A 25,481-nucleotide genomic window follows, 5' to 3' on the forward strand; every position below is an offset into this window, starting at 1 on the left:
GTTAATTGGAAAGAGACTGACAAAGTTTAGCTTCATCCCATCTAAGCTGCTTGACCCGTCCTGGATTTTGATGTCATTATCTTAAGTGTAGACTCACCATTCTAGCTCCTGTGTGGATTTTGTATTGGAAGTAAGACAAAAAAACAGGAGCCACACAATAGTGTAGAAGAAAGATGAGTGACTGACCCTGGTCAGTAGTATTAGAGATGGAAATGAGTGAGGGGGGGTAAAATCAGTAAGACTTAGAGATTGAATGCATAGGCTGAGAGTGAGAGAAGAGTCCAGGTGACTTTTGGGTTCCTGATATGGTACAGAGAAATAGACTGGATCTGTAGTGGAGTCCCAAGAATCCAGTTTGCCTAAGATCTTGTCCCCTATAAAAGAGGGGAGGCAGAAAGAATAGAAGGGCTTTCCTTTTCTCCTTGTGGATTTATTTAGAACAGAAAAGAAACATTGACGAGAGAAGTGTCCCAAAGAGTATGTGGCATTGAGTATAATCAATAAGAAAACCAACCATCTGTCCATCAGTAAGTATTCATCAAATACTGACTAAGTGCAGTGTTAAGAACAATGCTAGTGCATTAGCCTTGTCAACAATCTAGATACAGAGACTTGGCTAGAAGGGACTCTTTCTTTGATTAAGGGAGTGATTAAAAAGCACATATTCTTCCAAATAACATCTCAAACCTGTCAGTGAGCTAGGCTATTTTTCTGATTTCCTGAGACCATTATCCCCAGGGTGTGTGGTTTCATCTACATCTCACCTTTCTCTACCATCCTTCTCAACATCATCCAGGTAACTAACCCTACTCTCTCCCCATCCCCTACCCCAACCCTCCCACTGCTTCCCTCCAGCGACAGTGTGTAGAATACGCCCTTAAAGCCCGTCCCCTGAGGAGATACATCCCCAAGAACCAACACCAATACAAAGTGTGGTACGTGGTGAACTCCACCTACTTTGAGTACCTGATGTTCGTCCTTATCCTGCTCAACACCATCTGCTTGGCCATGCAGGTCAGTCCAAGGGAGAGCCCTGGTCCAAAGATGCTTCTATGGGGAGAATGCTATGGGAGGATATGAAGTGTTTAAAAAAAAAAAAAAAAGGCTGCATGATCATCTCTGGTTTGTCTTCTCCCTGGCAGCAAGGGAGGCAGAAAGAGCAGAAGGAGAAAGACAAGTGTCCCTTCTCAAGGATGAGCTCCTCTCTGGGACCTTTTAAAGAATCTATAGGACCCTGGGTTGATAAAACAGAGAAAGGAAAGGAATGGAAAACAGAGAGGGTGAGCTTGACGATTGCATTATTGTCAGTAAACCAGGGGGTGTGGAAATTGATTCAATGTCCACCTGTCTTCAGGGGGCCAACTTGTGCTAGAGCTCTCTTGAAAGAGTTCCAGGACTTTCCATAAAGTTGTCCCAGTCAATCAAAGAAGGAACACAGAACTCTGCCCACTTTCATTTTCAGAGATGGCAGAAGAGAACTTGTATGAACCTGAGTCTGCCTGACAGCCCATGAGAGGTGGAGGCCCTGCCAGGGGTTTGTTTGAAGGAAAATCTCTTTTTGAGATGAGGGCCTCCAAGAAGGCTGGACAGAAGGTGGAGGGTGGAGAAGAGTTGGGATATCCCTGCCTCACTCACTTTTATGGTCTCTCTCTTCTCTACTTCTTGGGGATCTACCTTACCTCTCAGCACTACGGTCAGAGCTGCCTCTTCAAAATCGCCATGAACATCCTCAACATGCTCTTCACTGGCCTCTTCACTGTGGAGATGATCCTGAAGCTAATTGCCTTCAAACCCAAGGTAGGCCTCTGGAAAGGGCATTATTTTGAAGGTGTTAGAGGATGGAGAAGAAGGGGAGACAAGAGTCAAAGTATGGAAGGAATAAGAGTGAGGGACAGAAGTAATCAGGGAAAGGACTTTATCCTACCAAAAGTTGTTCAACCAGGGCAAATCCATCAAATAGACTCTCAACTCCTCCCTGAGCTGAGCCTTTCCTTCTAAGAGAGGCAGATGGTGGTCCTTCTTCTCCCACTTCCCTTGCTATCTCTGGCCCATCCTCCAGTACATACGCCAGAAGAAACTACGCCCACAGACTGGCAAACCAAACCTCTTCAGGCCTAGCCCCACAAACTCCCTCAGGCCTCTATGGTACCCTTCCTTGTCTCATCGGTCACACAGACCAATCTCATGTAAAAAATTCAGCAGGGGCTAAAGTTGCTCTGTTTCAGTGTATTCTGTATTTAGAGGCTGCATCATTGCTCCCTGTACTAACAAGCCAGTTCAGGAAAATTGGTTACTTGCAAATTTCTATGCTTTGTTCCTTGTAAGAGGCTACTAGAAAATAAAAATAAAATGTTTGGAAAGAAGATTAGAACCATTGGTTCAATAAATCAGTGTAGGGAAGGTTGGATTACCTGTCAGTTTGGATTATCATGCCCTTTCTAACCAGCCCCACATCCATAGTCCTGGATAATGGAGCAGCAGACTGGGTTGATCTGTACCTTGTATGCATAGACTTCGTATGGATCAGGATCAGGACAGGTCAGGATCACTGGCATCCAGTGGCCTGGAATTCACAACATGGAAATCCACTTCTTAAGGATGGTTTAACAGCATGTAGTTTCACCTGGCTACTGAAACACTTTTGAGAAATGATAAGAAGGAAAGGGTTGGTTCTAGGGAAATTGTGCAATTATAGACTTGAGAAAAAAATCTCTTCATAGTCTAGAACCTTCTGTTTCCCTCTTTGATTAGTTTTCCAGATGAACAGAAGGTTTTTAAAGAAGAATTACTAGTCCGACTTTCTATTTTTATTCAATACTTTACCTGTCCCAGTATTAGTTGCTGGCGGGAGAGAGCAGTTGCTTCTTGGCTGTCGAATCTAGGTTAATTGACAAGCATATACATCTCCTTCTTTGAATTAATATTCAATTAAAATTTCTTGATAACCTGTCATGTGCTAGATATATACATCATTGCTTATAATCCTAGACACATTCATTTTATGGATGAGGGAAGTGAGGCTCACATGCTCTTCCCTGGCCTCGTCACTGTGGAGATGATCCTGAAACTAATTGCTTTCAAACCTAAGGTAGGCCTCTGGCAAGGACATTAGATTGAAGTTGTGATTGAAAGAGTTCTGGTAGCGCAGTGGTTACGAGTAGGGCTGCTAACCTCAAGGTCAGCAGTTCGAAACTACCAGCTATTGCCCGGGAGAAAGATGAGGCTTTCTGCTCCCATAAAGATTTACCGCCTCGGAAACCCTATGCAGGGTTGGCTATGAGTTGGAACCAACTCCATGGTACACCACCACCACCACCACCACCAGAGAGGACCACTGAACTACCATGGTAGTCTTCCGCATGGTTCTTGTATCTTTGTCCACTTGGCCCAAGAGAACTGACAGTTCACCACTCACAGCCGAATGACCAAATGAGCTGGGAAAACAGGATCATTGCTAAACTGAGCTTCAGTCTCAGATGACAGCCTCTCAGTAGGAAAGCTGGCACCATTTTCATCTAATTTCATGAGACATATGGTTTAAATATTTCAAAGCCTTGAGTCATTCCACAGTTGACTCAGATGTGTTTCTGATGTCTGATGAAGTCTGCAGAGCCCTGCAGTGGGGCTTTCTGAATCATGGCGCATGCGCACACGAGATGTATTTGGCAAACCTACCCTCAGAGGTAATAAAACTGGCACCTCCAGGGGATCATCCTGAAGGACACTGTCCCTAAAATCCTGAAACTCCAGGAATAACCTCGATCCTAGCAAGTAACTAGTTGTGATGGTCTAAATCTTAAACTGCCTCCTATGTATGATACATCATGTTCATGAATTGAAAGACTTGATATTGTACAGGTATTATTTCTCTTAAAACGGACCCCTAGATTAAACACAGTACCAATTAAAGTCAAATTGAACTTTACCCAGTATGAGAGTGACAAGAGAAAAAGGAGCCACATAGCAAATCCTTTATGGCCAGTGGGATGGCCCAGGATGGTCCCAATGTTTCAGTACATTTAGTACTACCATGAATGGGATGGATGGTGAGGGCAGCAGGAGCCTAGTTCGAGAAGCAACGTCAGTCACAGCTACTCTTCTGCCCACTAGAGGTTTCAATACCAGAAGGAATGATGATCTTGAACCTGCTATTGATGATGTCCTAGCAAAGGACATGACAGGGGAGAGTTACAGAAAGGACTGCAAGCTTCTCCTCCTCAGCAGAAGTGGTCTGCCCAAAAAGGTAGACCCTTACTCCAGAGGGAAGGCTTCTAATTGTTCTCTGCTGTCCACACAAGTCAAATCCTGCTATCTCTAGACTGACCTCATTCCCCTTGGCTTGGTGTTGTTAAGTGCTGTCGAGTTGATTCCGACTCAGAGCGACCCTCCTTGTTGAATTGCTGCCCACTCAGGGAGTTGCCAGTCCTCACTGCTTGTTAGCAACTTCCCCATGGGGAGGAAGTTGGATGGGATTTGACTCTGGAAGCTCTCTGTGATCAGAGGCTTGGACTTCCTTTTTCACCCTTTCCAGCTTGAGGACAGTCCAGAGAGGAGAAAGGAATCAAAGAGTAAACACTCATTTACCCTCATTGCTCCAGCTTTTTTGAATAATAGCAACTGATGCGTCAAGGCTCACTCTTCTGTTGCAGAACATATTAGGACCCAAAGGCATGTCTAACCTAAGGAATGAAATGAAGCAAATAGACCAACACCATCCAATGGAACTTCCTACGATAATTAAGATGTTCTGTGTCTGTGACTACTGAGCCATTGAATATGCCAGTGCAACTGAGTAATTGAGTTGAATTTTACTGATTTTGATTAACTTACATTTAAATAACCACAGTGCCTAGTGATTGAGCTGATTCCCACTCATGGTGACCCTATGTGTCTTACTTAGCATGCATGGACCCTGCTTCTTCTCCATTCATTCTTCATATCTGTTATCCTCCTCTACATACCTGCCTTGGCCTCTTCAGCACAGCTGCTCTGACTTCCATGCAACCAAATGCAAAATCTCATCCACTGTACCCTTTCTCCAGCTGGTACTTTTTTGCTGGACTCACATAGGACTCTCCTCTGCTGCCCTGAGATCTTCAATCCCAGTGTGGGTTTTCTCTTGACTGTTGGTTCTCCCAGACATCCCTTGATTTCTCCAGGTCTTTTCAGGGGGAAGTGCTAAGACCCTTTTCTTGCACATTCTTTCCTATCCAGTTCCTGAACAGGTCCTAACTCCTGAGACAAGGAGTTCTTTAGGAGCTTTCCACTCACAGAAATGGTCTGGAATTAATCTTGCTGCTGTAAGTCCAATAAAGTCCATTGGACTTCTGACTGGGTTTCTTGATGAGCATTTTCGTGCCCCAGTGAAACTGAAATCTGAGAGCCCTAATCCTCTACCTGCTTCTTCCCTGACCTTTATTTACAAGGGTGCAGAACCTTGTCTTTGTACATTCAAGTTGATGAGTAGGAATTTACTATCTAATAATCTTGATGCCACTTCCAAATTGGGGGACAGCCTTCCAGCTATGTCATTTCCCTAGCTCCAGTTCTGCCAGCAATCTCACCCTGCCAACTGATTCCTACTGCCAGCCTCCAGTGCCTTATAACAAGTCATCTAAGTTTTCTGAAGCTGTGACTCCTGCTTGATCCAACTACAAAGGATTTGGTCAATGCTTTCAGAATATCAATTAACAGAGGGGCAACAATTCAGCTCTTTTCTGAGGTCCCCATTGTCTTTCAGTCGCCACTCATCTGTCAATTTGTCATATTCTGGGGGCTTGTGTGTTGCTGGAAGCTATGCTGCCGGTATTTTAAATACCAGCAGGATTTCCATAGTGGACAGGTTTCAATGGAGTTTCCTGACTAAGACAGACTAGAAAGAAGGAGAAGTGAACCACTCCTGAATGGTTAGCCAATGAAAACCTTATGAATAGCAGCTGAACATTGTCAAAGAGCCAAAGGTGAGCCCGGCAGGTTGGAAGGCACTCAAAATACGACCAGGGAAGAACTGCTTCCTCAAAGTAGAATTGACCATAATGACATGAATGGAAAAAAGCTTTCAGGACCCTCATTTGTTGATGGAGTATGACTCAAAATGAGAAGAAACAGCTGCAAACACCCATTAGTAATCGGAAAGTGAGATGTACAAAGTATGAATCTAGAAAAATTAAAAGTGGCCAAAAATTAAATGTAATGTATAAAGATCAATATTCTAGGCATTGGGCTGGTATTGGCTATTTTGTATCAGACAATCCTGTGGTTTACTATGCCAGGAACAACAAATTAAAGAAGAATGTCATCACATTCGTCATCAAAAAGAGCATTTCAAAATCCTGAAATACAAGGTTGAGTCAAAAATTACCTGCACTCTGGCTGTATAATTTACTTAAATCAACCTTTAGAAAAGACAAATACATCATTTTTTCAACATAATTTGTCTAGCTTTTCAATGCACCTGTCAAAAAAGCTTTCAATTCCCTATTTAAAAATGTTTTGGGCTGAGCTGAGAGCCACAAATGCACTGCTGTCTTCACTTCTTCATCAGAGTGAATCTTAGTCCTCCATGGGTTGCCTTTAGAGGACAAACAGGTGAAAGTCTGACAGAGCAAGATCAGGACTATGGGGAGGATGCTGTAACACCTGAAAAGGAAGATTTTACTGAGTGTCAACAGTGTGGGACATGCATTATCATGCAATATCACAATTGTTGTTGTTATGTGCCGTGGAGTCAATTCTGACTCATAGTGACCCTGTACAAGGTTTCCGAGGCTGTAAATCTTTACGGGAACAGAAAGCCTCATCTTCCGTGGAACAGCTGGTAGTTTTGAACTGCTGACCTTGAGGTTCGCAGCCCGACTCATAACCACTACGCTACCAGGGCTCCTTAATATCACAATAGCAGTCCTCTATTTAATCCCAATTTTAGTTTTCAGCTCTTCAGTGAGCATCTCACTATAACGAGCACTGTTGGTTATTGAACCTTTTTCCTGATAGTGTTCTAATACACATCTGTAGAAAGTGATACTAGAGAAGCTCAATATCATCAGCCAAAACAAGGCCAGGGCCAACTGTAGAACAGACCATCACTTGCTCACATGCAAATCAGTCTGAAGCTGAAGAATATGAAAACAAGTCCACTATAGCCGAAATATGACTTTGAGTATGTTGTGTTTGTTGTTGTTAAGTGCCGTCAAGTTGGCTCTGACCCATAGTGACCCTACAGAGGGTTACTGAGGAGCAGCTAGCGAGTCTGAACTGCCAACCTTGCAGTTCAAACCGACCTTGCAGTCAAGTGCTTATCCACACCAGGACTCCAACCTTGAAAATGTTCCACCTGACTTTAGAGAACATCTCAAGAACAGTTTGATGCTATTGACACTGATCAAAGACCAGAAGAGTTATGGGATGACATCAAGAACATCATCCATCAAGAAAGCAAAAGGTCATTAAAGAAATAAAAGACCACAATGGATGCCCAAAGAGATTCTGAAACTTGCTCTTAAATGTAGAGAATAAAAGGACTAGAATAAATGATGAAGTAAAAGAGCTGAACAGAAAATTTCAAACGACAGAACAAGAAGACAAAGCCAAGTACTATAATGAAATCTGCAAAGACCTGGAATTAGAAAACCAAAAGGGAAGAACGAACTCAGCATTTCTCAAATTGAAAGAACTTAAGAAAAATTCAAGCCTCAGCTCACAATATTGAAGGATTATACGGGCAATATATTGAGTGATGCAGAAAGCACCAGAAGAAGATGGAAGATATACACATAATCACTGTACCAAAAAGAACTGGTTGATGCTCAACCATTTCAAGAATTAGCTCATACCATAAGATAAGAATCAATAGTATTGAAGAAAGAAGTCCAAGCTGCACTGAAGGCACTGATGAAAAACAAAGATTCAGGAATTGAAGGAATACAAATTGAAATGTTTCAACAAACTGATACAGCACAGGAGGCACTCAATTATCTATGCCAAGAAATTTGGAAAACAGCTACCTGACCAACTGACTGGAAATGCAGAAATCACCAAACAATATTATTAATATCACACACAAGTAAAATTTTGTCAAAGATTGATAACTCAAAAGCATTTGCAGCAAGGGAGCTGCCATAAATTCAAGCCAGATTCAGAGAGGACATAAAAGTAGGGATATCATTGCTGACATCTGATGGACCTTGGCTAAAAGCAGAGAATACCAGAAAGATGTTTCCTTATGCAAAGGTATTCAGCTATGTGGATCATGACAAGCTATGAGAAACATTGCGAAGAATGGGTGCTCCAGAACACTTAATTGTGCTCATGAGGAATCCATCCAAAAACCATGAGGCAGTCATTTGAACAGAACAAGGAAATACTGAATAGTTTAAATAAAGATGTGTGCTAGGGTTGTATCCTTTCACCATACTTATTCAGTTTGTATGCTAAGCAAATACTCTGAGAAGCTTGATTATATGAAGAATGGCATCAGGATTGAAATAAGATTCATTGACAGTGTATGATATGCAGATGATACAATCTTGCTTTCTGAAAGTTAAGAGAACTTAAAATGCTTAGTGAAGATCAAAGACCACAGCCTTCAGTATGGATTGCACCTCAATGTATAGGAAACAAAAATCTTCACAACTGTACCAAATAATAATATCATGATAAACTGAGAAAATATGGAAGTTGTCAAAGAATTCATTTTGCTTGGATCAGCAATCAACACTCTTGAAAACAACCGTTAAGAAATCAAATGACATATTGCATTAGGCAAATCTGCTGCAACAGACCTGTTTAAAGTGTTAAAGAGCAAAGATGTCAGTTTGAGGACTAAGGTGAGCCATGGTATTTTCAATTGCCTTATATGTATGTGCAAGTTGGACAGTGAATGAAGAAGCCCATAGAAGAATTGTTGCATTTGAATTATGGTGCTGGTGAAGAATATTGAAAGTACCATGGACTGCCAGAAGAACTAACAAATCTGTATAGGAAGAAGTACAGCCAGAGTGTGCCTTAGAAGCTAGAATGGTGAGACTTTGTCTCTTCTGCTTTGGATATGCTTTCAGGAAGGACCAGTCCATGGATAAGGACATCATGCTTGGAAAAACTGGAGTATTAACAAAAAAGAGGAAGACCCCTGTGATGTTGTTGTTAAGTGCCATCAAGTTACTTCTAACCCATAGCAACCCATAGGGTTTCCAAGGGGCATCTGGTGAGCTTGAACTGCCAGCCTTGCAGTTCAAACAACTTTTCAGGCTGGTGCATTAACCACAGCACCACACCAGGACGCAGGACCCCTGTGATAGTTTAAGTTTTATGTCAACTTGACTGGGCCAGGATTCTCAGTGATTTGGCTGTTGAGATTTAGCTGTCCTTTCTGATCTGATTTGATGTGGTAAACCAATGACCAATAAGAGGATTGAGAATGTTGTTGTTGTTGTTGTTAAGTGCCTTCGAGTTGGTTCTGACTCATAGCGACCCTGTATAGGGTTTCCAAGGAACTGAAGAGTTTGAACTATTGACCTTGTGGTTCAAACCAAGCTTGTGGTCCAATGCTTATCCTACAGTGCCACACCAGGACTCTATTAAGGGTGGGATACACTACCCTTAATCCCGCCACCACCCTGATCCAATCTATGAAGATTCCAAAGGTGTAGCATGCAATGCCTTTGATCTTACAACAACTAAAAGGAGACAGACTTGAGCAGAGAAGGAGAGGCCTACAACCACCAAGACAGAAGAGCTGGGAGTGGAGTGCATCCTTTGGACTTGGGGCCTATGCACGATGAAGCTCCTAGATCCAGAAGAAGATTGATGCCAAGACATACGGAAAACTCCAAGAAATGCTGGGTCTACAGATGCTAAAAGGAGACAAGGACCATTCTCCATAGCCAATGCTCTGAATTCAGTATTCTAGCCTCCTAACCTGTAGAGAGGAAATTTCTGGTTCTTATAGCCATCCACTTGTGGTAGTTCTGTTATAGCATCACTAGAGAACTAAGATAACCCCCAATGAGATGGATTGACACAATGGCAGCAACAATGGGCTCAAACAGCAATTATGACGATGGACCAGACACTGTTTCTATTTTTCATCAGGTCACTATGAGTTGGAACCAACTTGATGGCACCTAACAACAATTATCTTTAAGGATAGAAGAAATGTAGGCAGTGAAGCCATGACTGCTTCTCAAAGAACAGTCAGAAAGAGGGTGAGGTTTTAGCAAAAAATCAAGCTTCTCTCTTAGCCTGTTGCCCTAAAATGGCATTAAGTGGGACCCTCATCATTTCCTTTGGCCTGAACTAGGGATGAGTCATAACTTGCAGGTAGACTGGCTAATGAACTGCTAGCAGAATCAGAGTCACTTAGGACTGTTAGTGGTCAGATTCTCTCTCATGGTCGGGACCACTCCCATTGTCTTGCTCAGGTCTTACCCACGTAAGCAACAGCTGATCTGTAACATGGACCAGGAGATTCCTGAATGGTCCTCTTTGTGGTCAGCACCATGGAATGCTCAAGCAGGACCAATCTGTTCTATAACGTGGCAGTCTCTGAGCCTGAAAGAGGATGTTAATGACCTTGGACTCTATGCATAGAGAGAGGCAGGCTTCCTTTATTTCTAATGTGAAGTACAGGGAGTCACATGGCTTCCAGTGGCCTTCAGAGCAAGCTTTCACTGCATTCTGTGTTGTTTTAGGGAATGATTTTTGCTCATGGGAATGATTGTTGGTCCTGATGTGGGTGGACACAGGTCCTGACATGGCAGGGAGCTTTGGAGGATACTCTGAGGATGTGGTTAGAAGAGAAAGGTTCATTGTCCACTAACTTCTTTTCATTTGGCTTGTGTCAAAAAGGACAGAAAAGGGCTGACTTTTGGACATTCCTATATGGACAGGTAGAGTGGGAAAGCTGGAATGAGGAGGTAGGTGCACAGGGAGCATTTAGGAAAAGCAAAGAAATTTCTTGCTTCAGCAAAGAAACTCAACAGCCCAAGTTTTTCAGTCTACTCTGTCCATTCTAGAACGGTCTGCTCTTAAAGATCTAGTCTCTGGTTTCCTTTTGACAAAGAGCTTTCTCCACTCAGCCTAATAACTTTATGAGCCACACCCTCCAGCCAGCTTTTCAGGGCTATCCATGCTCTGTACAGATGAGAAGGGTGCAGATTCGTCAGGCCCACTGTTCTAGACAGTGGAGTCTTCATCCTCTCTGAACAAGCTGATCCCCAGGAAAAGGGTCACGGTTTTGACATTTACTGGGCAGGTAGAGAAGCTGAAGCAGAAGACTCAAGACCCAAGTCAAGTAAGAGTTTTATTTGTCTGACCCAGGGAATAGAAACAAATCGTTTTTACCAACTGTGAACAGGGCCTACTTTCCTACTCCGGCCAGTGTGACGTATTTGGAATATGTCTTCCATTAACTTTCAAAACCAGACTTGTTGATATCCCCTAGCAAAGGCAAAAGCTAGATTCCTAAATGTTTCTTTATTATCAGCTACCACCGAGTTGGCCCCCGGCTCATGGGACCCCCATGCAGAAAAGGATCCATCCATTGTGATCCATCGGGTTTCCTTTGGCTGCTATTCTGAAGCAGATCACTGGGCATTTCTTCCTAGTCTGTCCTAGTCTAGAAGCGCTGCCAAAACCTGGTGCAACTTCACAATAACATACAGATCTCCACTGACAGATGTATCCTCTGGAGCTAGGTTCCCTATTGAAAGCTTGTAAGCCAGTCACTTCTTGCCTTTGTATTCCCCCCATTTTGGATAGCCAATGTCTAAGTTCCCCCTCCCTGTCGACCCTGTGTACCAAGGAGGTGAGAATGATCCTCACTGTAGAGATTTATCTGCTCCTTTGTCATACTGTATCCACAAGCATAGGTCATGATCATCTGCTTATAGTGGGTTACTCCTTTTTTTCCCCATCTTCTTTCGTCCTCTAGTCGTGTTCTGATCATCCAGCCATTGATGCCAGGTCAAATGGGTACTATCTGCAAGTGTGGGTGTTCTTGTGCATTCCCTGTCTCTTTATTTCAGCTGGATGCTTCACACTCCATTCTAGTTCTCTGGGGCCATGTTCCTGCCCCTGGGCCCTGGAATCCCCAGGTCTCGGCATACTGCTGGTTAACCAAGCCTCAATCCAGGTTAACAGGAGTCTATTGAATGTGGTCAGACTTTGTTCACAACTTCATTGCTGGTTTTCCCCCTCTTCCCCTTATCAGTGACCAACGTGGTCAACAGCAAGACCATTTCAGTCTTGGAAGGGGGTTTGCCTTGAGGGGACCTGACCACTTGCCTTGATAACTCCCTGGGGAGCAAGTTGCTTGTTCTTCCAGTAGTCAATTGGACTGCTGTTATTGAGGGGTTTTTTGGTTTGGGGTTTTTTTTTCTGCTGGTCTTTCTTTCAAGAAGTATCTTCTGTTCTTCTAGCTGCTCTAGACTGGAGTGCTTGTCCTTTCATGTGGGAATGTCCCACCTCAGAAGATTCTGAATGAGGATCAGGATTCCACCTACGGTCTTGTTCAATGCAAAGGCTCTGCAGGGAGCCTCCTTCACTGGGCAAGTTCTAGCCCCATTTTAGTTATTCCAAACAGTTATAGGCTGAAGATGGACTTACAAGCTTTCTCATTTCCCTTCTTTTGAAGGCAAGAATCTTTGAGAAATTTGACTAATTTCTACCAGACTACCAGATAATTACATCACTGAATGAAATCTTCTTTGTCTCCCAACTTTCCTTCTGGCTCTGACTGTACCATTTACCAACAATTGCTCTTCCTCATCAATTTTAAGCCAACCCTACATTTCTACATAATGTGATTATTTTGGTGAGGCTTAATTTTTTATAAAATAAAAAATTTGCTTTATTTCTTTACTTCATCATCTATTGCCCCTTGGTCTCAATAAGAGAAACTTCTGTCAGATTGGGAACCAAGACATCTAGATTCCACCTTAGCATCACCTTAAAGGAGCTGGTGGGTGGGAGGGTGGGGATTAGGTAGCTCATCCAAGCACTTGCTCACTCTGTCTCAGTGTCTGCAAAATACAAAGACTGGCTTAGCAGACAATGGTGAGGCTGAATGAAATCATGTCTAAAAAGTAACTAAGACTTCTGGGTAAAGTGCCACCTAGATGAAATATGGCTGGATCCATAGGCCTGGGGAGTTTGCACCCAACCCTGTAACTTAGCACAGAAGGAACTTCAGTTCTTGCTTTATTGTGCCCTTTTTGTCCATTATCATTTTCAAATGGATCATTTTGCAATTCTAGTGTTCTGTCTTCTCTCACCCTGAGCTCATTTATTTTAGCCCTTCAGCCGGATTTCTGCTTAACACCATAATATAATTTCAAGGCTCATTTTAATGCATCCTTGAAGTTGGATTGCATAAGACGAACAAAAAAACATGCCATACTAATGTCTAAAACTATCACTCGACCTTTCCTGTAGCTAATGCAACCCATTACTGAGCTTTACAAAGTTTTAGCTCAGCTATTCACCATTTCCTCTTTCCTCTGCCCCTAAGCCTGGTTGTTCTTCATATTATTTATTTCCAAAACTCTTTCCCTGTTTGTTGTTTGCTAATGTTTTGTTGGAAGCTAAAATTCACCAACAACTCAACAGATATTTTATTGAGCACTCCGTGTACTAGACAATATGCTCGGTACAGAGGATACAGCAGTGAATACAAACAAGTAAATTGGTTAGTCCACACTTGTCAGCTTTGTCTTTTAAAGAATGGACCCTCCGTCACTCTGGCCCATTCTTGGGTCTTGTGGAGTCCTTAGTTTATCATCTCATTCATCACTGGAAGCCGTACTGCATTTCCACCTCAGACAGAATCCAAAGCTACATTTTTAACAATATCCCCAGCTGATTCTTATGTAGGGATGGAAATGCAAATTCTCATCTGGAGAGTGAACTGGATTCAAAATCCTGTTTGCATCACACCACATTCAAACAACAAGTGTAAGTAGGCTGGGATGTTGCTATGCACTTAGTGGGTGTTCAGCAATAGTATCCTTACACTGATACTAGTGTAGGAGAATCATAGACAACATGAAAGCAAGCCATTCTCAACAACTCTGGAAATGAACGTTGTTCCATTTCTCTCTCCTCTGCTTTCTCTGAGGACCTGTGTTCTCCTGGATTGGTTTGGACTTTCTGGATTTCCTTTAAAGTCAAAAATGGAAGGTACTTTCTAGGGAGGGACAGTCACGTGATAGATGGCACCAGAAAAGTGAAGCAATGCCCTAATATACAAGATCACTATGAGTTAGAACCCACTCGACTGAACACCATCACCACCGCCACCACTGGTATTTATGTTTGTCAAACCGTCCAAAGGCATGCAGAACACACAGATAAGTTCTTCACTGGACAAAATTGTTTGAGACATTGTAGGGTGGTCAGCATCCTTGGTCCTACCCATTAGGTGCCAGTTTTGCCTCAAGGTATCATTCTGTGATGCTTCTACAATTGTCCCAAATGCCACCTATTGAGAAGTGCCAACCCCTACATTGAGAACTGAGTCTCTGGACAGTGGACATGGTTAAGCACTCAAGTACTGGCTGAGAGGTTGGAAGTTCAAACCCACCCAGAGGCGCATTGGGAAACATACCCAGTAGTCTGCTTCTGAAAGGTCCTAGCCTTGAAAACCGATGGAGCTGTTCACACATGGGGTCGCCACAGGTCAGAATTGACTGGACACCACCTTAGGCTAAGGTGGTGCTAATGGTTCACTTACTTGGCTGAAAGGTGGGAGGCACAAGTCAATTGAGAACCATGTCAGAAGAGAAATCAGCCACTGAAGACCCCATGGGACACAGTTCTACTTTGACACACACAGGGTTACCTTGAATGGGAGTCCACTTCATGGCAACTGCTTTACTCATGAAGAGATTATATAGCTTCTCATTTGATTTTAGTTGAAATCTACAAGGAGCCTTCACAAAGTTTGTGGGAAAATACCAATATCTTTTCATTCCGTTTTTCCACAAACTCTTTAAAGCCCCCTCATGTTTATTCACACTGCTAAGGAGTCCTGGTGTGGTGCTGTGGGATCAAGCACTGGACTGCAACAACAACTGATGATGGGAGACACTGCTGTTTCTTAATGTTGTTGTTAAGTGCCATCGAGTCGGTTCCGACTCATAGTAACCCTATAGAGGGTTTCTGAGGAGCTGCTGGTGAGTTTGAACCACAACCTTTGTGGTTCAAACTGACCTTGCAGTCCTGTGCTTATCCTATAGCAAGCGGATCAGTGTTGTTGTTGTTAGGTGCCATCTAGTTGGTACCAATAGAACGAAACACTGCCCGGTCCTGGGCCAACTTCACAGTTGTTGCCACACTTGAGCCCATTGATGCTGCCACTTTGCCAATCCATCTCGCTGAGGTCATCCTCTTTTACTCTGACCCTCCACCTTACCAAATATGATATACTTCTCCAGCGACTGGTCCCTCCTGACAATATGTCCGAAGTATGAGAGACGAAGTTTGGCCATCCTGGCCTCCCATTGAGCACTCTGCTTGCACTTCTTCCAACAGTATAATACCCTAAAACCAGAAATTAACTATGCATGCCACATTAAAGGAGACTTTCTGGTTCACTGGCTAAAGAGCTCCACTGCCAACCCAAAGGTCAGCAATTCGCACCCACCAGCCCCACCTTCCGTTCTGTAGAAGAAAAGACGTGGTGGTCAGCTCCCATGAAGCTATCCACCTAGGAACCCCTGTGGGGCAGTTCTCGTGTATCCTATAAGATCGCTATGAGTCAGAATCAACTCAGCGGCACACACAACAACAATATGCAATGTTAAAAGGAGCAGGAGGGAGCAAGAGAAGGAAGAGAGGCTTGCCAATGCAATGTAACAGCTCTGCCCTCCGACATTAAACAAGAGGTTTGTGCTGTGTGGGACGTAGCTGCTGCATGCTTACTGAGTCGACATTACCCTGATTATTATTTATTTGTAGAATGCCCACAGGGTATCTGATACTGAACAGTGCACGGCAGACAGGCACAAATGGGCTTTGTCAGGGAGGGGCCTCCCCACTACAGCTCTTGTACCCGGGGATTTGCATATTGTTGCAACATTGTGACAGGTTTCTTTCCTGCCTGGCGCTTGAGAGCTTTAAAGTCACTATGAATGATAAAAAATAATTATATGACTTGCATAAAGCCTTCGTGTGGGAAGGGTAGTATTAGCTATTACATTTAATTATTTAATGTGGAAAATTATTCACGCTGTGTAAAAAAGCCCGATGGGAAAGTACACTGTGGTTCCCGTCTCCATCCCAGCCACTGGGAAGGAAACTGGAATGCGTGGAGTCTGTCGGGAAAGTGGACTCCCAATTCTACAGGGTGCAGTGACGTGAGTCCCAACCAGCACTACCGGGAGGCCCTGCCAGGGCTCCCAGCCATGGACCTAGATTGTCCAGGGTTAAGGGTAAGAAGGGCCTTTCACAATGCACAAGTCTGTGAACAGTGCAGGAAGGCATCCAACGAGGCAGAGAGAAGGTGTCTTCTCAGAGAGTATGCAGTAGCATCAACAGCAATAATAATAACAAATCACAGCAACCCACAGTGTTTCCATGTCAGGTTCTGTTGGTCCATTTCATGTACTCATTGAACTGAGGAGTCCCTGGGTGGTTCAGATGGTTAACACTGCTAACCAAAAGGTGAAGGGTTAGAGGTTTGAGTCCACCAAGAAAGGCACCTCAGAAGAAAGGCCTGTGATCTACTGCTGAAAAAGTAGCCATTAAAAACGCTAAGGAGCACAGTTCTACTCTGGCATGAATTGGAATCAATTGGGCAGCAACCACTTTATTCCTAACAAAGCCTTGTTGTTGTTGTTAAGTGCCGTTGAGTCGGTTCCGACCCATAGCGACCCTGTATAGGGTTTCCGAGGAGCTGCTGGTGAGCTTGAACCACCGACCTTGCATGCAGTTCAAACGGCTTTGTAGTTTAGCACGTTAACCCACAGCACCACACCAGGACCTCTATTATCCCCATTTTACAGACAAGGTTGAGGCAAGGAGAGTTTAGATAATTTGCAGGTACAACCCTAGACTCATCTCTGGAAGTGAAGGCAACAGATGAATGCATTCACGTCTTGTTCACTGAAGTGGGGGCAGGTCACTGGCTTTAATGACCTCAGTGACTCATACCTGCCCAGTTGCTAGGGAATGATCAGCCCATTTGATAAGGCAGGAAATGGGCACAAAGGTATGAGGAGACAGGGTGGACAGTGGGACCACTGAGGGGGTTTTAAGGGCAAAGACCTGTCAGACCTGGGTTTGGGGATTATCTTAGTTATCTAGTGTTGCTATGAAAGAAACACCATAGTGGATAACTTTAACAACAGAAATGTATTCTCTCGAAGTTTAGGAAGCTAGAAGTCTGAATTCAGAGCGCTGTCTCTGAAGCAGGGTCCTTGTCTCCCATCTGCATCTGAAGATCCAGTATTCCTTGGAGTTCTCCATGTGTCTTGGCATCAATCTTCCTCTGGATCTAGGAGCTTCACAGTACAGGGACGCCAGGTCCAAAGAATACACTCCACTCCCAACTCTGCTTTCTTGGTGGGAGTTGTTTTGTTTATTTTTTGTTGTTGTTGTTAAGGTGCCTTCAGTCAGTTCCGACTCACAATGACCTTGTATGGGGTTTCCAAGGAGTGGCTGGTGAGCTTGAACCGCCGACCTTGCAGTTCAAATTGACCTTGAAGTCCAGCGCATTAACAGGTGCTATCAAGTCAGTTCCAATTTACAGCAACGCTGTATACAGTTTCTGACAGTACTTGGTGGGTTTGAACCACTGACATTGCAGTTTGCAATCCAGTGTTTATCCTATAGTGGCAAACAAGGACTCAAATGCCATACCAGGACTCCTTGTATGATAAAATACTCCCTTAGATCGGATCAAATTAAGAGTATTGCTTGATGTTGTTGTTAAGTGCCGTCGACTCGGTTCTGACCCATAGCGACCCTGTATAGGGTTTCCAAGGAGCAGCTGGTGAGCTTGAACTGCCGACCTTGCAGTTTAAATGACTTTGCAGTCCGGCACATTAACTCACAGCACCACATCAGGACTCCAAGAGTATTGCAGCCCACCCTTAATCCTCATTGTTTTATCACATCCTGGGGAATTCTCACATAGCTGCTGCATTACGTCATTACATAACTGCTAAACCACTAAGAATCATGATCCAGCCAAATTATCACATATTTTGGGGGACAAGTTCATCCATGACAGGAATGCGCTTCTAGGGACTGGATCAGCTGGATCAGAGGCCGGCAGATGTTGCCACAGGTTCCTTACCAAAGCAAAGGGGCAGGACTCCATCATCTACCAACTACAAAGCTGCCTATTCTCTGCTTTTCCTTCTCCTGCAAGAAAGCTCTTTGCCATGCACATTTTAGCTTAAAAGCTTGTCTGCATAGATTGTAGTGTATCTGCCCCAACCTTGTCCTGCCTCACGGATACAACTATTTAACATCCTGGCCCTGGAACGATCCTCTGCAAAAATTGGCTCATTTATTCCAGCATTAGTAGCATGAACCAGCTATTGGTCCCAAACTCTTCCCAGGTGTAAGCTGAGACAGAAAAAGAACCTCCTGAGACCCCCAGAAGGAGCTCAGTCCATAACGCCAAGTATTCATTAACTCCCAATGGGAATTCATCGACTTTGGCAGGTTTGGTCCATCTTTGCATGCCCAGGCCTTGCAGAGTTTCTGACATCTAGACGTGCTTTATGTGTTGATGGTGGTGGTGGTTATGCACCACCGAGTCGGTTCGGACTCACAACGACCCTGTCTAGGGTTACTGAGGCTATCAATCTTTACAGGAGCAGAAAGCCTCATCTTTCCCTTGCAGAGTGACTGGCAGATTCAAACTACTGACCTTGCAGTTAGCAGCCCAGCTCTTAACCGTCTGCATTACCAGGGCTCCTTCATTCTGTGTTATTGTTGTTGTTAAGTGTCATCAAGTCAGTTCCGACTTATGGGACCCTGTATAGGGTTTCCAAGAAGCAACTAGTGGGTTTGAACCGCTGATCTTGTGGTCCAGTACTTTATCCTACAGCACCACACCAGAACATTTTTTTTTAATTGTATTATTCATTTATTAACCTTATTATGTGTGAGGTGAGTAAATGAATAAAACAAAACAAACAAAACCCACTGCCATGTAGTCAGATTGGCCTCATAGTGCCCCTGTAGGACAGAGTAGGGCTGCCCCTTTGGGTTTCAGAGACTGTAAATCTTTACAGAAGCAGACAGCTTCATCTTTCTCCCAAGGATCAGCTGGTGGGTTTGAACTGCTGACCTTGCACTTCGCAGCCCAGCACCAAACCCTCTGCTCCACCAAGGCTCTTTATAAATGGAGAAAGCCATTTGAAACTTTCCTAGTGAGGAAAAAGTAGCAACTAACTTACTTCTGGAATCCCCTGATGGTGCAAATGGTTAACATGCTCATCTGATAATCTAAAGGTTGGAATTTGGGGTCCACCCAAAAATACCTGGGAATTTACATCTGGGGGTTGGGGGTAAAGGCCATTGAAAACCCTATGGAGCACAGTTCTCCTGTGACACACATGGGGTCACAATGAGTCAAAGTCAACTTACTAGCAACTGGTTTTTAACTTCCAAAAGAAAGAGGGGGGAAAAGGGAGCAGCACCTGGCTCCCCCCGTCATGACAACTGACTGTGGGCCTCCTTTCATGGACAGTTAAGATAGGGTAACTAGGAACCGGGGTCACAGCTGCCACCCCACTGCCTGTTCCTGCCCATCCTTCATCCCTATCTTCTGAATGAACACATCACAGAGTGGGAGCTGACAGAAAATGCAGAAATCCTCCCTCCCTCCCAGGCTGCCAGACCCTGCGAGCAGCTGTGTGCTCCAGTTATGCCTTCTCCATTAGCCTCCACTAATTTCCATGATTACTGTTATGTCTTAATGGCATCCTCATGTAATACAATTTATATTATCTCTGCTTGGTGTCAGTTACCATTGTGTTCCATGATATTCCACGGGATCAGCTCTGCACAGACACATTCAGATACATTGCCTTTGCTGCCGCCAGCTGGATTCAGCTCTCCTCCCTGGTTTATTCAACTCTCCCCCACCAGTCAGTTCTAAACTGGAACCCAGGAAAGATCAATGCTTTTAAGAACTGGACACGGGCTCCCCAGACCCCAGACATCCACCTCAAATACCATCTCTCAAAAGCCAAGGGCTTTTATTCTGTTTCAGGAACCCTCTTCCCTAGGTTGAGTACAATCATACCTAGCCCCCATCCCCCACCTCCACCCCCTTAGGCCGTACCTCCACAAAGTGGCCTAGCTGGTGGTGGTTATGTACCATGGAGTCAGTTCCAACTCATAGCAACCCTGTACAGGGTTTCCGAGGCTGTAAATCTTTACGGGAGCAAAAAGCCTCATCTTTATCCTGTGGAACAACTAGTAGTTTCGAACTGCTGACCTTGCGGTTTGCATCCGATTCGTAACCAGTAAGCTACCAGAGCTCCAAAGCCCAGCACACCACTGTCAAGTCTATTCCAACTCACAGCCACGCTTTAGAGCAGAGTAGAACTGTTCTTTAGGACCTCTGAGACTGTAAATCTTTATGGGAGCTGACAGCCTCATCTTTCTCTGAAGGAACTACTGGTGGGTTTGAATTGCTGACCAAGTGGTTAGTATCCCCATGCTTAACCCACAGTGCCATCAGGGGTCCTTCTGTAGCTAATACATACTTAGTGCTTACTGAAGACCAGTCAGAGCCATAGGTGCTTTGTCATGTTGTCTTATTTAATCTTCACTGTAACCCTGTGGGTTTCCTGTGTTAACAAGCTGGCAAATGGAGGCATGGATAGGTTACGTGATTTGCTTTAAAAAGTAAATGGCAAAGGTAGAATTTGAACCCAGACAGTCTACCACCTCAGGTCTTATTCTTAACCACTATACTATACCATCATTTTCCACTTGGAATATCTACAGTGGAGGTGAGTAAAGAGGGAGGTGAATCAGGGCACAGATAATCCAAAAGAGGGGAAAATCCAAAATTCATGTTTTATGGGAAAGGTAGTGCTGGATGCTTTTGCAGCACTTTTTCATTCCTAATTATGATTGGCTGAAGCAAATCTCAATTTGCATTCTCTCAGTCCGCTTCAGCCAGTGAGGTGAGGTTGCCAGCAGTCAGAGGGATGCTGCTGGCCTAGGGAATGAGCCGCTGCTGTTCTGCAACAGGGGCTGGCTGCCCATCAACCTGGATGGGGGAGCTTGAGACCCTCCCCAGCAGGACAAGAGGAAAGCTCCTTGTTCCTGACCTCATGCCCAGAGGCTGGAAACTTGAAACAAGAGATCTGCTAAATCTGTAGAATTTAGGGATGGTAAAACAAAGACTTCCTACCACCCCCCACCTTGTTTACCCCCCTCACTCCCTGCAGTCCCTTCTGGATGATCAGCCCTACTCTAAGGAATTGAACATTAAGAGGTTTGGTTCACCACTTCACAGAGTGAAAAAAAACTCTTCCCCAACATTGACATCTGTCCCATCATCTGGGACCCAATCACCAGAGAGTGCAGGTACCGTTAACTGACTTTCACAGAGAAAATGTTTATGCTTTTCCCCTACCCTCCGTCCTCCATACCCCTGCTCCCAGACTCCTATTGCCAATGGTTTCCAGAAAGTGATGGGGCTGGGTCAAAATAGGTGTGCTTATGTGTGTGTGAAAGAGAGAGAACGTAGGAAAATTAGTTCCTTCCAGACCCTGCCCATGTAGGGATTTGGCCAGGTATCTCCTTCAGGCAATCAGCTGACTAGGATGGAGGCTATCGTATTGGGTGTGGAGTGGGTGAGGGGAAGAGGCTGAAGAAGGGAGACCTGAAAGCTGGGTCTCAAATATCTTCATGGTCCAACTTGGATAGGCTACTGGGGCAGAGGAGCGGGAAGAGGGTGGACGGGTCAAGGTGAAAAGCTGACTCTTATAAGGATTCTGTCACCCACCACACTGTCCCTTACCCCCACTTGCCAGTTGTGTGTACGTCTCCTTTGGGCCAACTCCCACAGCACCCCACTAGGGAGTGTACAGCAGAGACTCTACAGCCAGTGGGGGCCCTGGCACCAAGTTCACCCAGTAGCCATAGGACAGAGATGTCCATCAAATCTTCCATTAACATGGCCTGGTAAGGGTGAAGGTGAAGCAAAGGCACCAACCATAACAGAGCTAGCCAATCCAGCAGAAGCCAGCAGAATTGCTGAGGGTTGAGAGAAGGCCTTGGTCAAAGTGGAGCTGAGTTCCTGTGTCTTTCCTCCACTGGCACAAAGGACCCCAAGAGAAATGACAAGGAGTGATGCACACCCAGGAGGTTGACAGAGTCCTTTTAAGTCGCAGCTGTTCTCCAGTGCCTATCAGGCAGTGGCCAGCCACTCGCTGGAATTAACCTCCGTGTTTTTATCTGCCCTGTCTTTCTTCCTTTCCCTTTTCTCCTCTCTCGGAGGTTTTGCAGAACAAGGCCATCTTACCCACTTTGTTTCAGGTCCCTCTGGTGGATGAAAAGATTCCAGCTCATTCTCTTTTCTGGAGCACTGTGTCTCCCACCTGCCTCTCTCTCTTCCTGCCCCCAATCCAAATAATGTTTTGTTACCACGTTTCCTAGGACTCTGACTTTTCCAGGATTCTGCTCTTCTTCCTGTGTCTCTCCTTTCTCTTCTTTGACCTCTCTTTTCTTTCCTTCTGAAATAGCTCTGCCCACACAGATGGTATTCCTATCTAGAGATATTTCCCTCAGTGTTTTCCAAAATCTAATTTTAAAACATGCATGAGAAATATAGGTCATGGGGTCCTCATTCTTTACCTTCTATCCAGCAAGATCAGTATTCTCCATTTGCCCTGTGAATGGTATCGGAGAACCTGAGAGGAAATGGGTTGTGTCCTGCTCAGAACATGTGACTGACATGGGAGAGAGCAGTCTTTCTCTCTGCTTCAGAAGCATTGGTATATTCAGAAAAATGCTCTAGGAGCCAACAGGACAGACATGGTTTCCAGTTGACCCTCACCTAACCCATGCCCTGACCAACCTCTTCGTCCCCAGTCTGGCCAGCCAGTCTCTGCGGTGGTGTTTCTGTTTCCTTTTGGCAGAAATGCCTGGGAACCAAGAGGCCCCTTTCCCCGTGACCTGACCTCCCACACTAAGAATAACAGCTCTAGGACAGCATGTCTTGTAGCCCCTCTGGAAAGAGGGCATGGCTGGGACGTGGGGAGGTGAAAAGAGCTGAAGAGAGCCAGGAAGAAATAGAAGAAGACAGACTTTTGGCTCTTGTAAGTAAAAAATAAAAAGGAGAGTTGGCAGCCAGCAAGAGAGCTGGGAGACTCTCAGAGAGCCCTTGATGCCTTCGTACCCACATGTTAATCTCTAGAATTCCATCTCCTGGAAGCTCTGGCTAGTGCCTGAGAAAGCAGGAATATTCTGGTCCTGCTGAGCAAATGTGGTCCAGCCCCAACTTACTCCTTTTGCAGAATATTGCTTGAAAAATTAAAGGAGTGCTATCTGAGAGAAGGCAGATATGTTAGTCCTTACCGTCCCACTAACAATAACCATCTCACAAAGGAGCTCTGGTAGCGTAGTGGTAACGAATCGGGCTGTGAACCGCAAGGTCAGCAGTTCGAAACTACCAGCTGTTCCATGGGAGAAAGATGAGGCTTTCTGCTCCCGTAAAGATTTACAGCCTCGGAAACCCTGTACAGGGTCGCTGTGAGTTGAAACCAACTCCATGGCATGTAGCCACTACCACCACGGTCCCACCCATGGGGACTCTGTTCCTGGAGTTTCCTCAACTGTGAGTGTATATCCTGGGTGGTCACAGAGCAGCACCCTTCTCTAGTCTTCCATACCTTCCATAGAGGCAAATGGTCTAGACAAGCCCCTCAGTTCTTTGTAAAAAACCCACCCATCCATGACTGTAAGATCTTCTGAGGAATCCAAGACAGTCTATCCTTTGGTTAACCAGTTGTCCAAGTGCCTCAAAAATTCTTTTAAGAACATTTATGTCTTCCCTTGTCTACATGTGGTGTAAAACCCATGACATTGGTCTTCCCTTTCTGTTCCAGAATCTCTCCTCCACAACACCACTTCCTTCATTTCCTTCCTAAGAAGTTTATGTCCCCACAGACTGAGAACCAAGCAGCCCATTAACAAACTTGTTCTCAGGAAAGGCATCCCTTTGGAGTCAGCAGAGTGCTTTATCTGAAGGGTGTTGCTGGGAGAGCCCGGGAGGGTGCTTTGGAGGCACTGCTGTCTCCCTAGTAAAGCCTTTGCCAAAGCAGATCTGCCCCTGGAAACACCAGGTATATCCAGTACAGAAGCAAAGGTCGCCCTGGTTCAGTCAGCTAAGAGTCCCACTTGTTAATAATTCGGTCCTCTTGTGACTTCTGAGTTTTGCATGAGTCACCTGAGCCCAGATGACCCAGCTGCTCATCTGTCTTACACCAACAGTTGCTGTTTTTAGTGCTTTTTAAATTCCCAGCAACACCCATAGGACCACAGTCCATTCACCTGTAAGAGGTCAAATACCTGCATCCCCTCCCTCCAGATAGGCCCCTCTGATGGAAGACAATTGGGGATGCAGGAGATGCTGAACATGGACTGAAAAGAGAACTATCCCTGAACCATTCTGACTTGCATGCCCCTGCCCTTATTCCCATGCCTGCTCCTGGCAGGAAGTAGAAAGCTGGATGGTGAGATGGGATGGAGCTATAGGATGGGGACTGTGGAGCAGGAAGGAAGGTTGGACTAGATGCCTTCTTGCCTCTCCCTTCCCTCCTGAGCTCCTGGCCATAGTGTGGGCCTGTGGACTCCAGCAGCAACACTGAGGTACCTGGACAATGATTCTGATGGTGATGTTGCTCTGTTCTTGTCTATCTAATATTCCTTTTTAATCCCCATCCTGCCTGCCCCTCCCTTATGTAGGGTTACTTTAGTGATCCCTGGAATGTTTTTGACTTCCTCATCGTAATTGGCAGCATAATTGACGTCATTCTCAGTGAGACTAATGTGAGTATTACTCTGCCCTCCCCAGGAAATCACTTTTATTCCTCCTCTGTTCCCTTCTTTCTTTCTCTCTCTTTACCTCCTTTTAGTTTTTTGTTTTTTTTTTAATTTCCTGTTTTTACCCCACTCCAGTCATGCTTTTTATTGAACCTGCCGTCGGTCCTGTGGGGAAAAAAAGTGGGGGCTCCTCCTCCTTTTTTTCACTGTCCCAGCTCTACCCTGCTGTGCTGGCCCCAAGTACACAGAGGGAGCAGGCGGTGGAAGGTGGTGGAAGGCGCCGCCAGGCCCCCTCCCAGGGTGGCCGCAGCCAAGCGTAATCTTTGAACTAACCCAGCTTTTGTCAGGCTTCTCCACCTGTGAAAACCAGGTTACCCAGGTTTGAGCCGCCAGAACTGTAGAGTGGTAAGAGAGTTATTTAATATGCCCACGTAACCTCTTTCTTTTCTCATTTTTTTTTT

The 25,481-nt window shown here is 44.8% G+C and overlaps 1 protein-coding gene across 1 annotated transcript in view; it reads left to right on the top strand.

Moving 5' to 3' along the window:
* Window positions 1-25,481, top strand: part of CACNA1C (calcium channel, voltage-dependent, L type, alpha 1C subunit) — a 779,292-nt gene that overhangs the window by 659,535 nt on the left and 94,276 nt on the right. Inside the window, exons 34-36 of the mRNA XM_006862777.1 lie at window positions 856-1,014; window positions 1,687-1,797; window positions 24,943-25,026. Of these exons, the coding sequence (XP_006862839.1) occupies window positions 856-1,014; window positions 1,687-1,797; window positions 24,943-25,026 (354 nt within the window). The remainder of the gene's footprint in view (window positions 1-855; window positions 1,015-1,686; window positions 1,798-24,942; window positions 25,027-25,481) is intronic.

The sequence above is a fragment of the Chrysochloris asiatica genome, unplaced genomic scaffold, assembly GCF_000296735.1.
Source record: "Chrysochloris asiatica unplaced genomic scaffold, ChrAsi1.0 scaffold00050, whole genome shotgun sequence".
NCBI classification, from domain to species: domain Eukaryota; kingdom Metazoa; phylum Chordata; class Mammalia; order Afrosoricida; family Chrysochloridae; genus Chrysochloris; species Chrysochloris asiatica.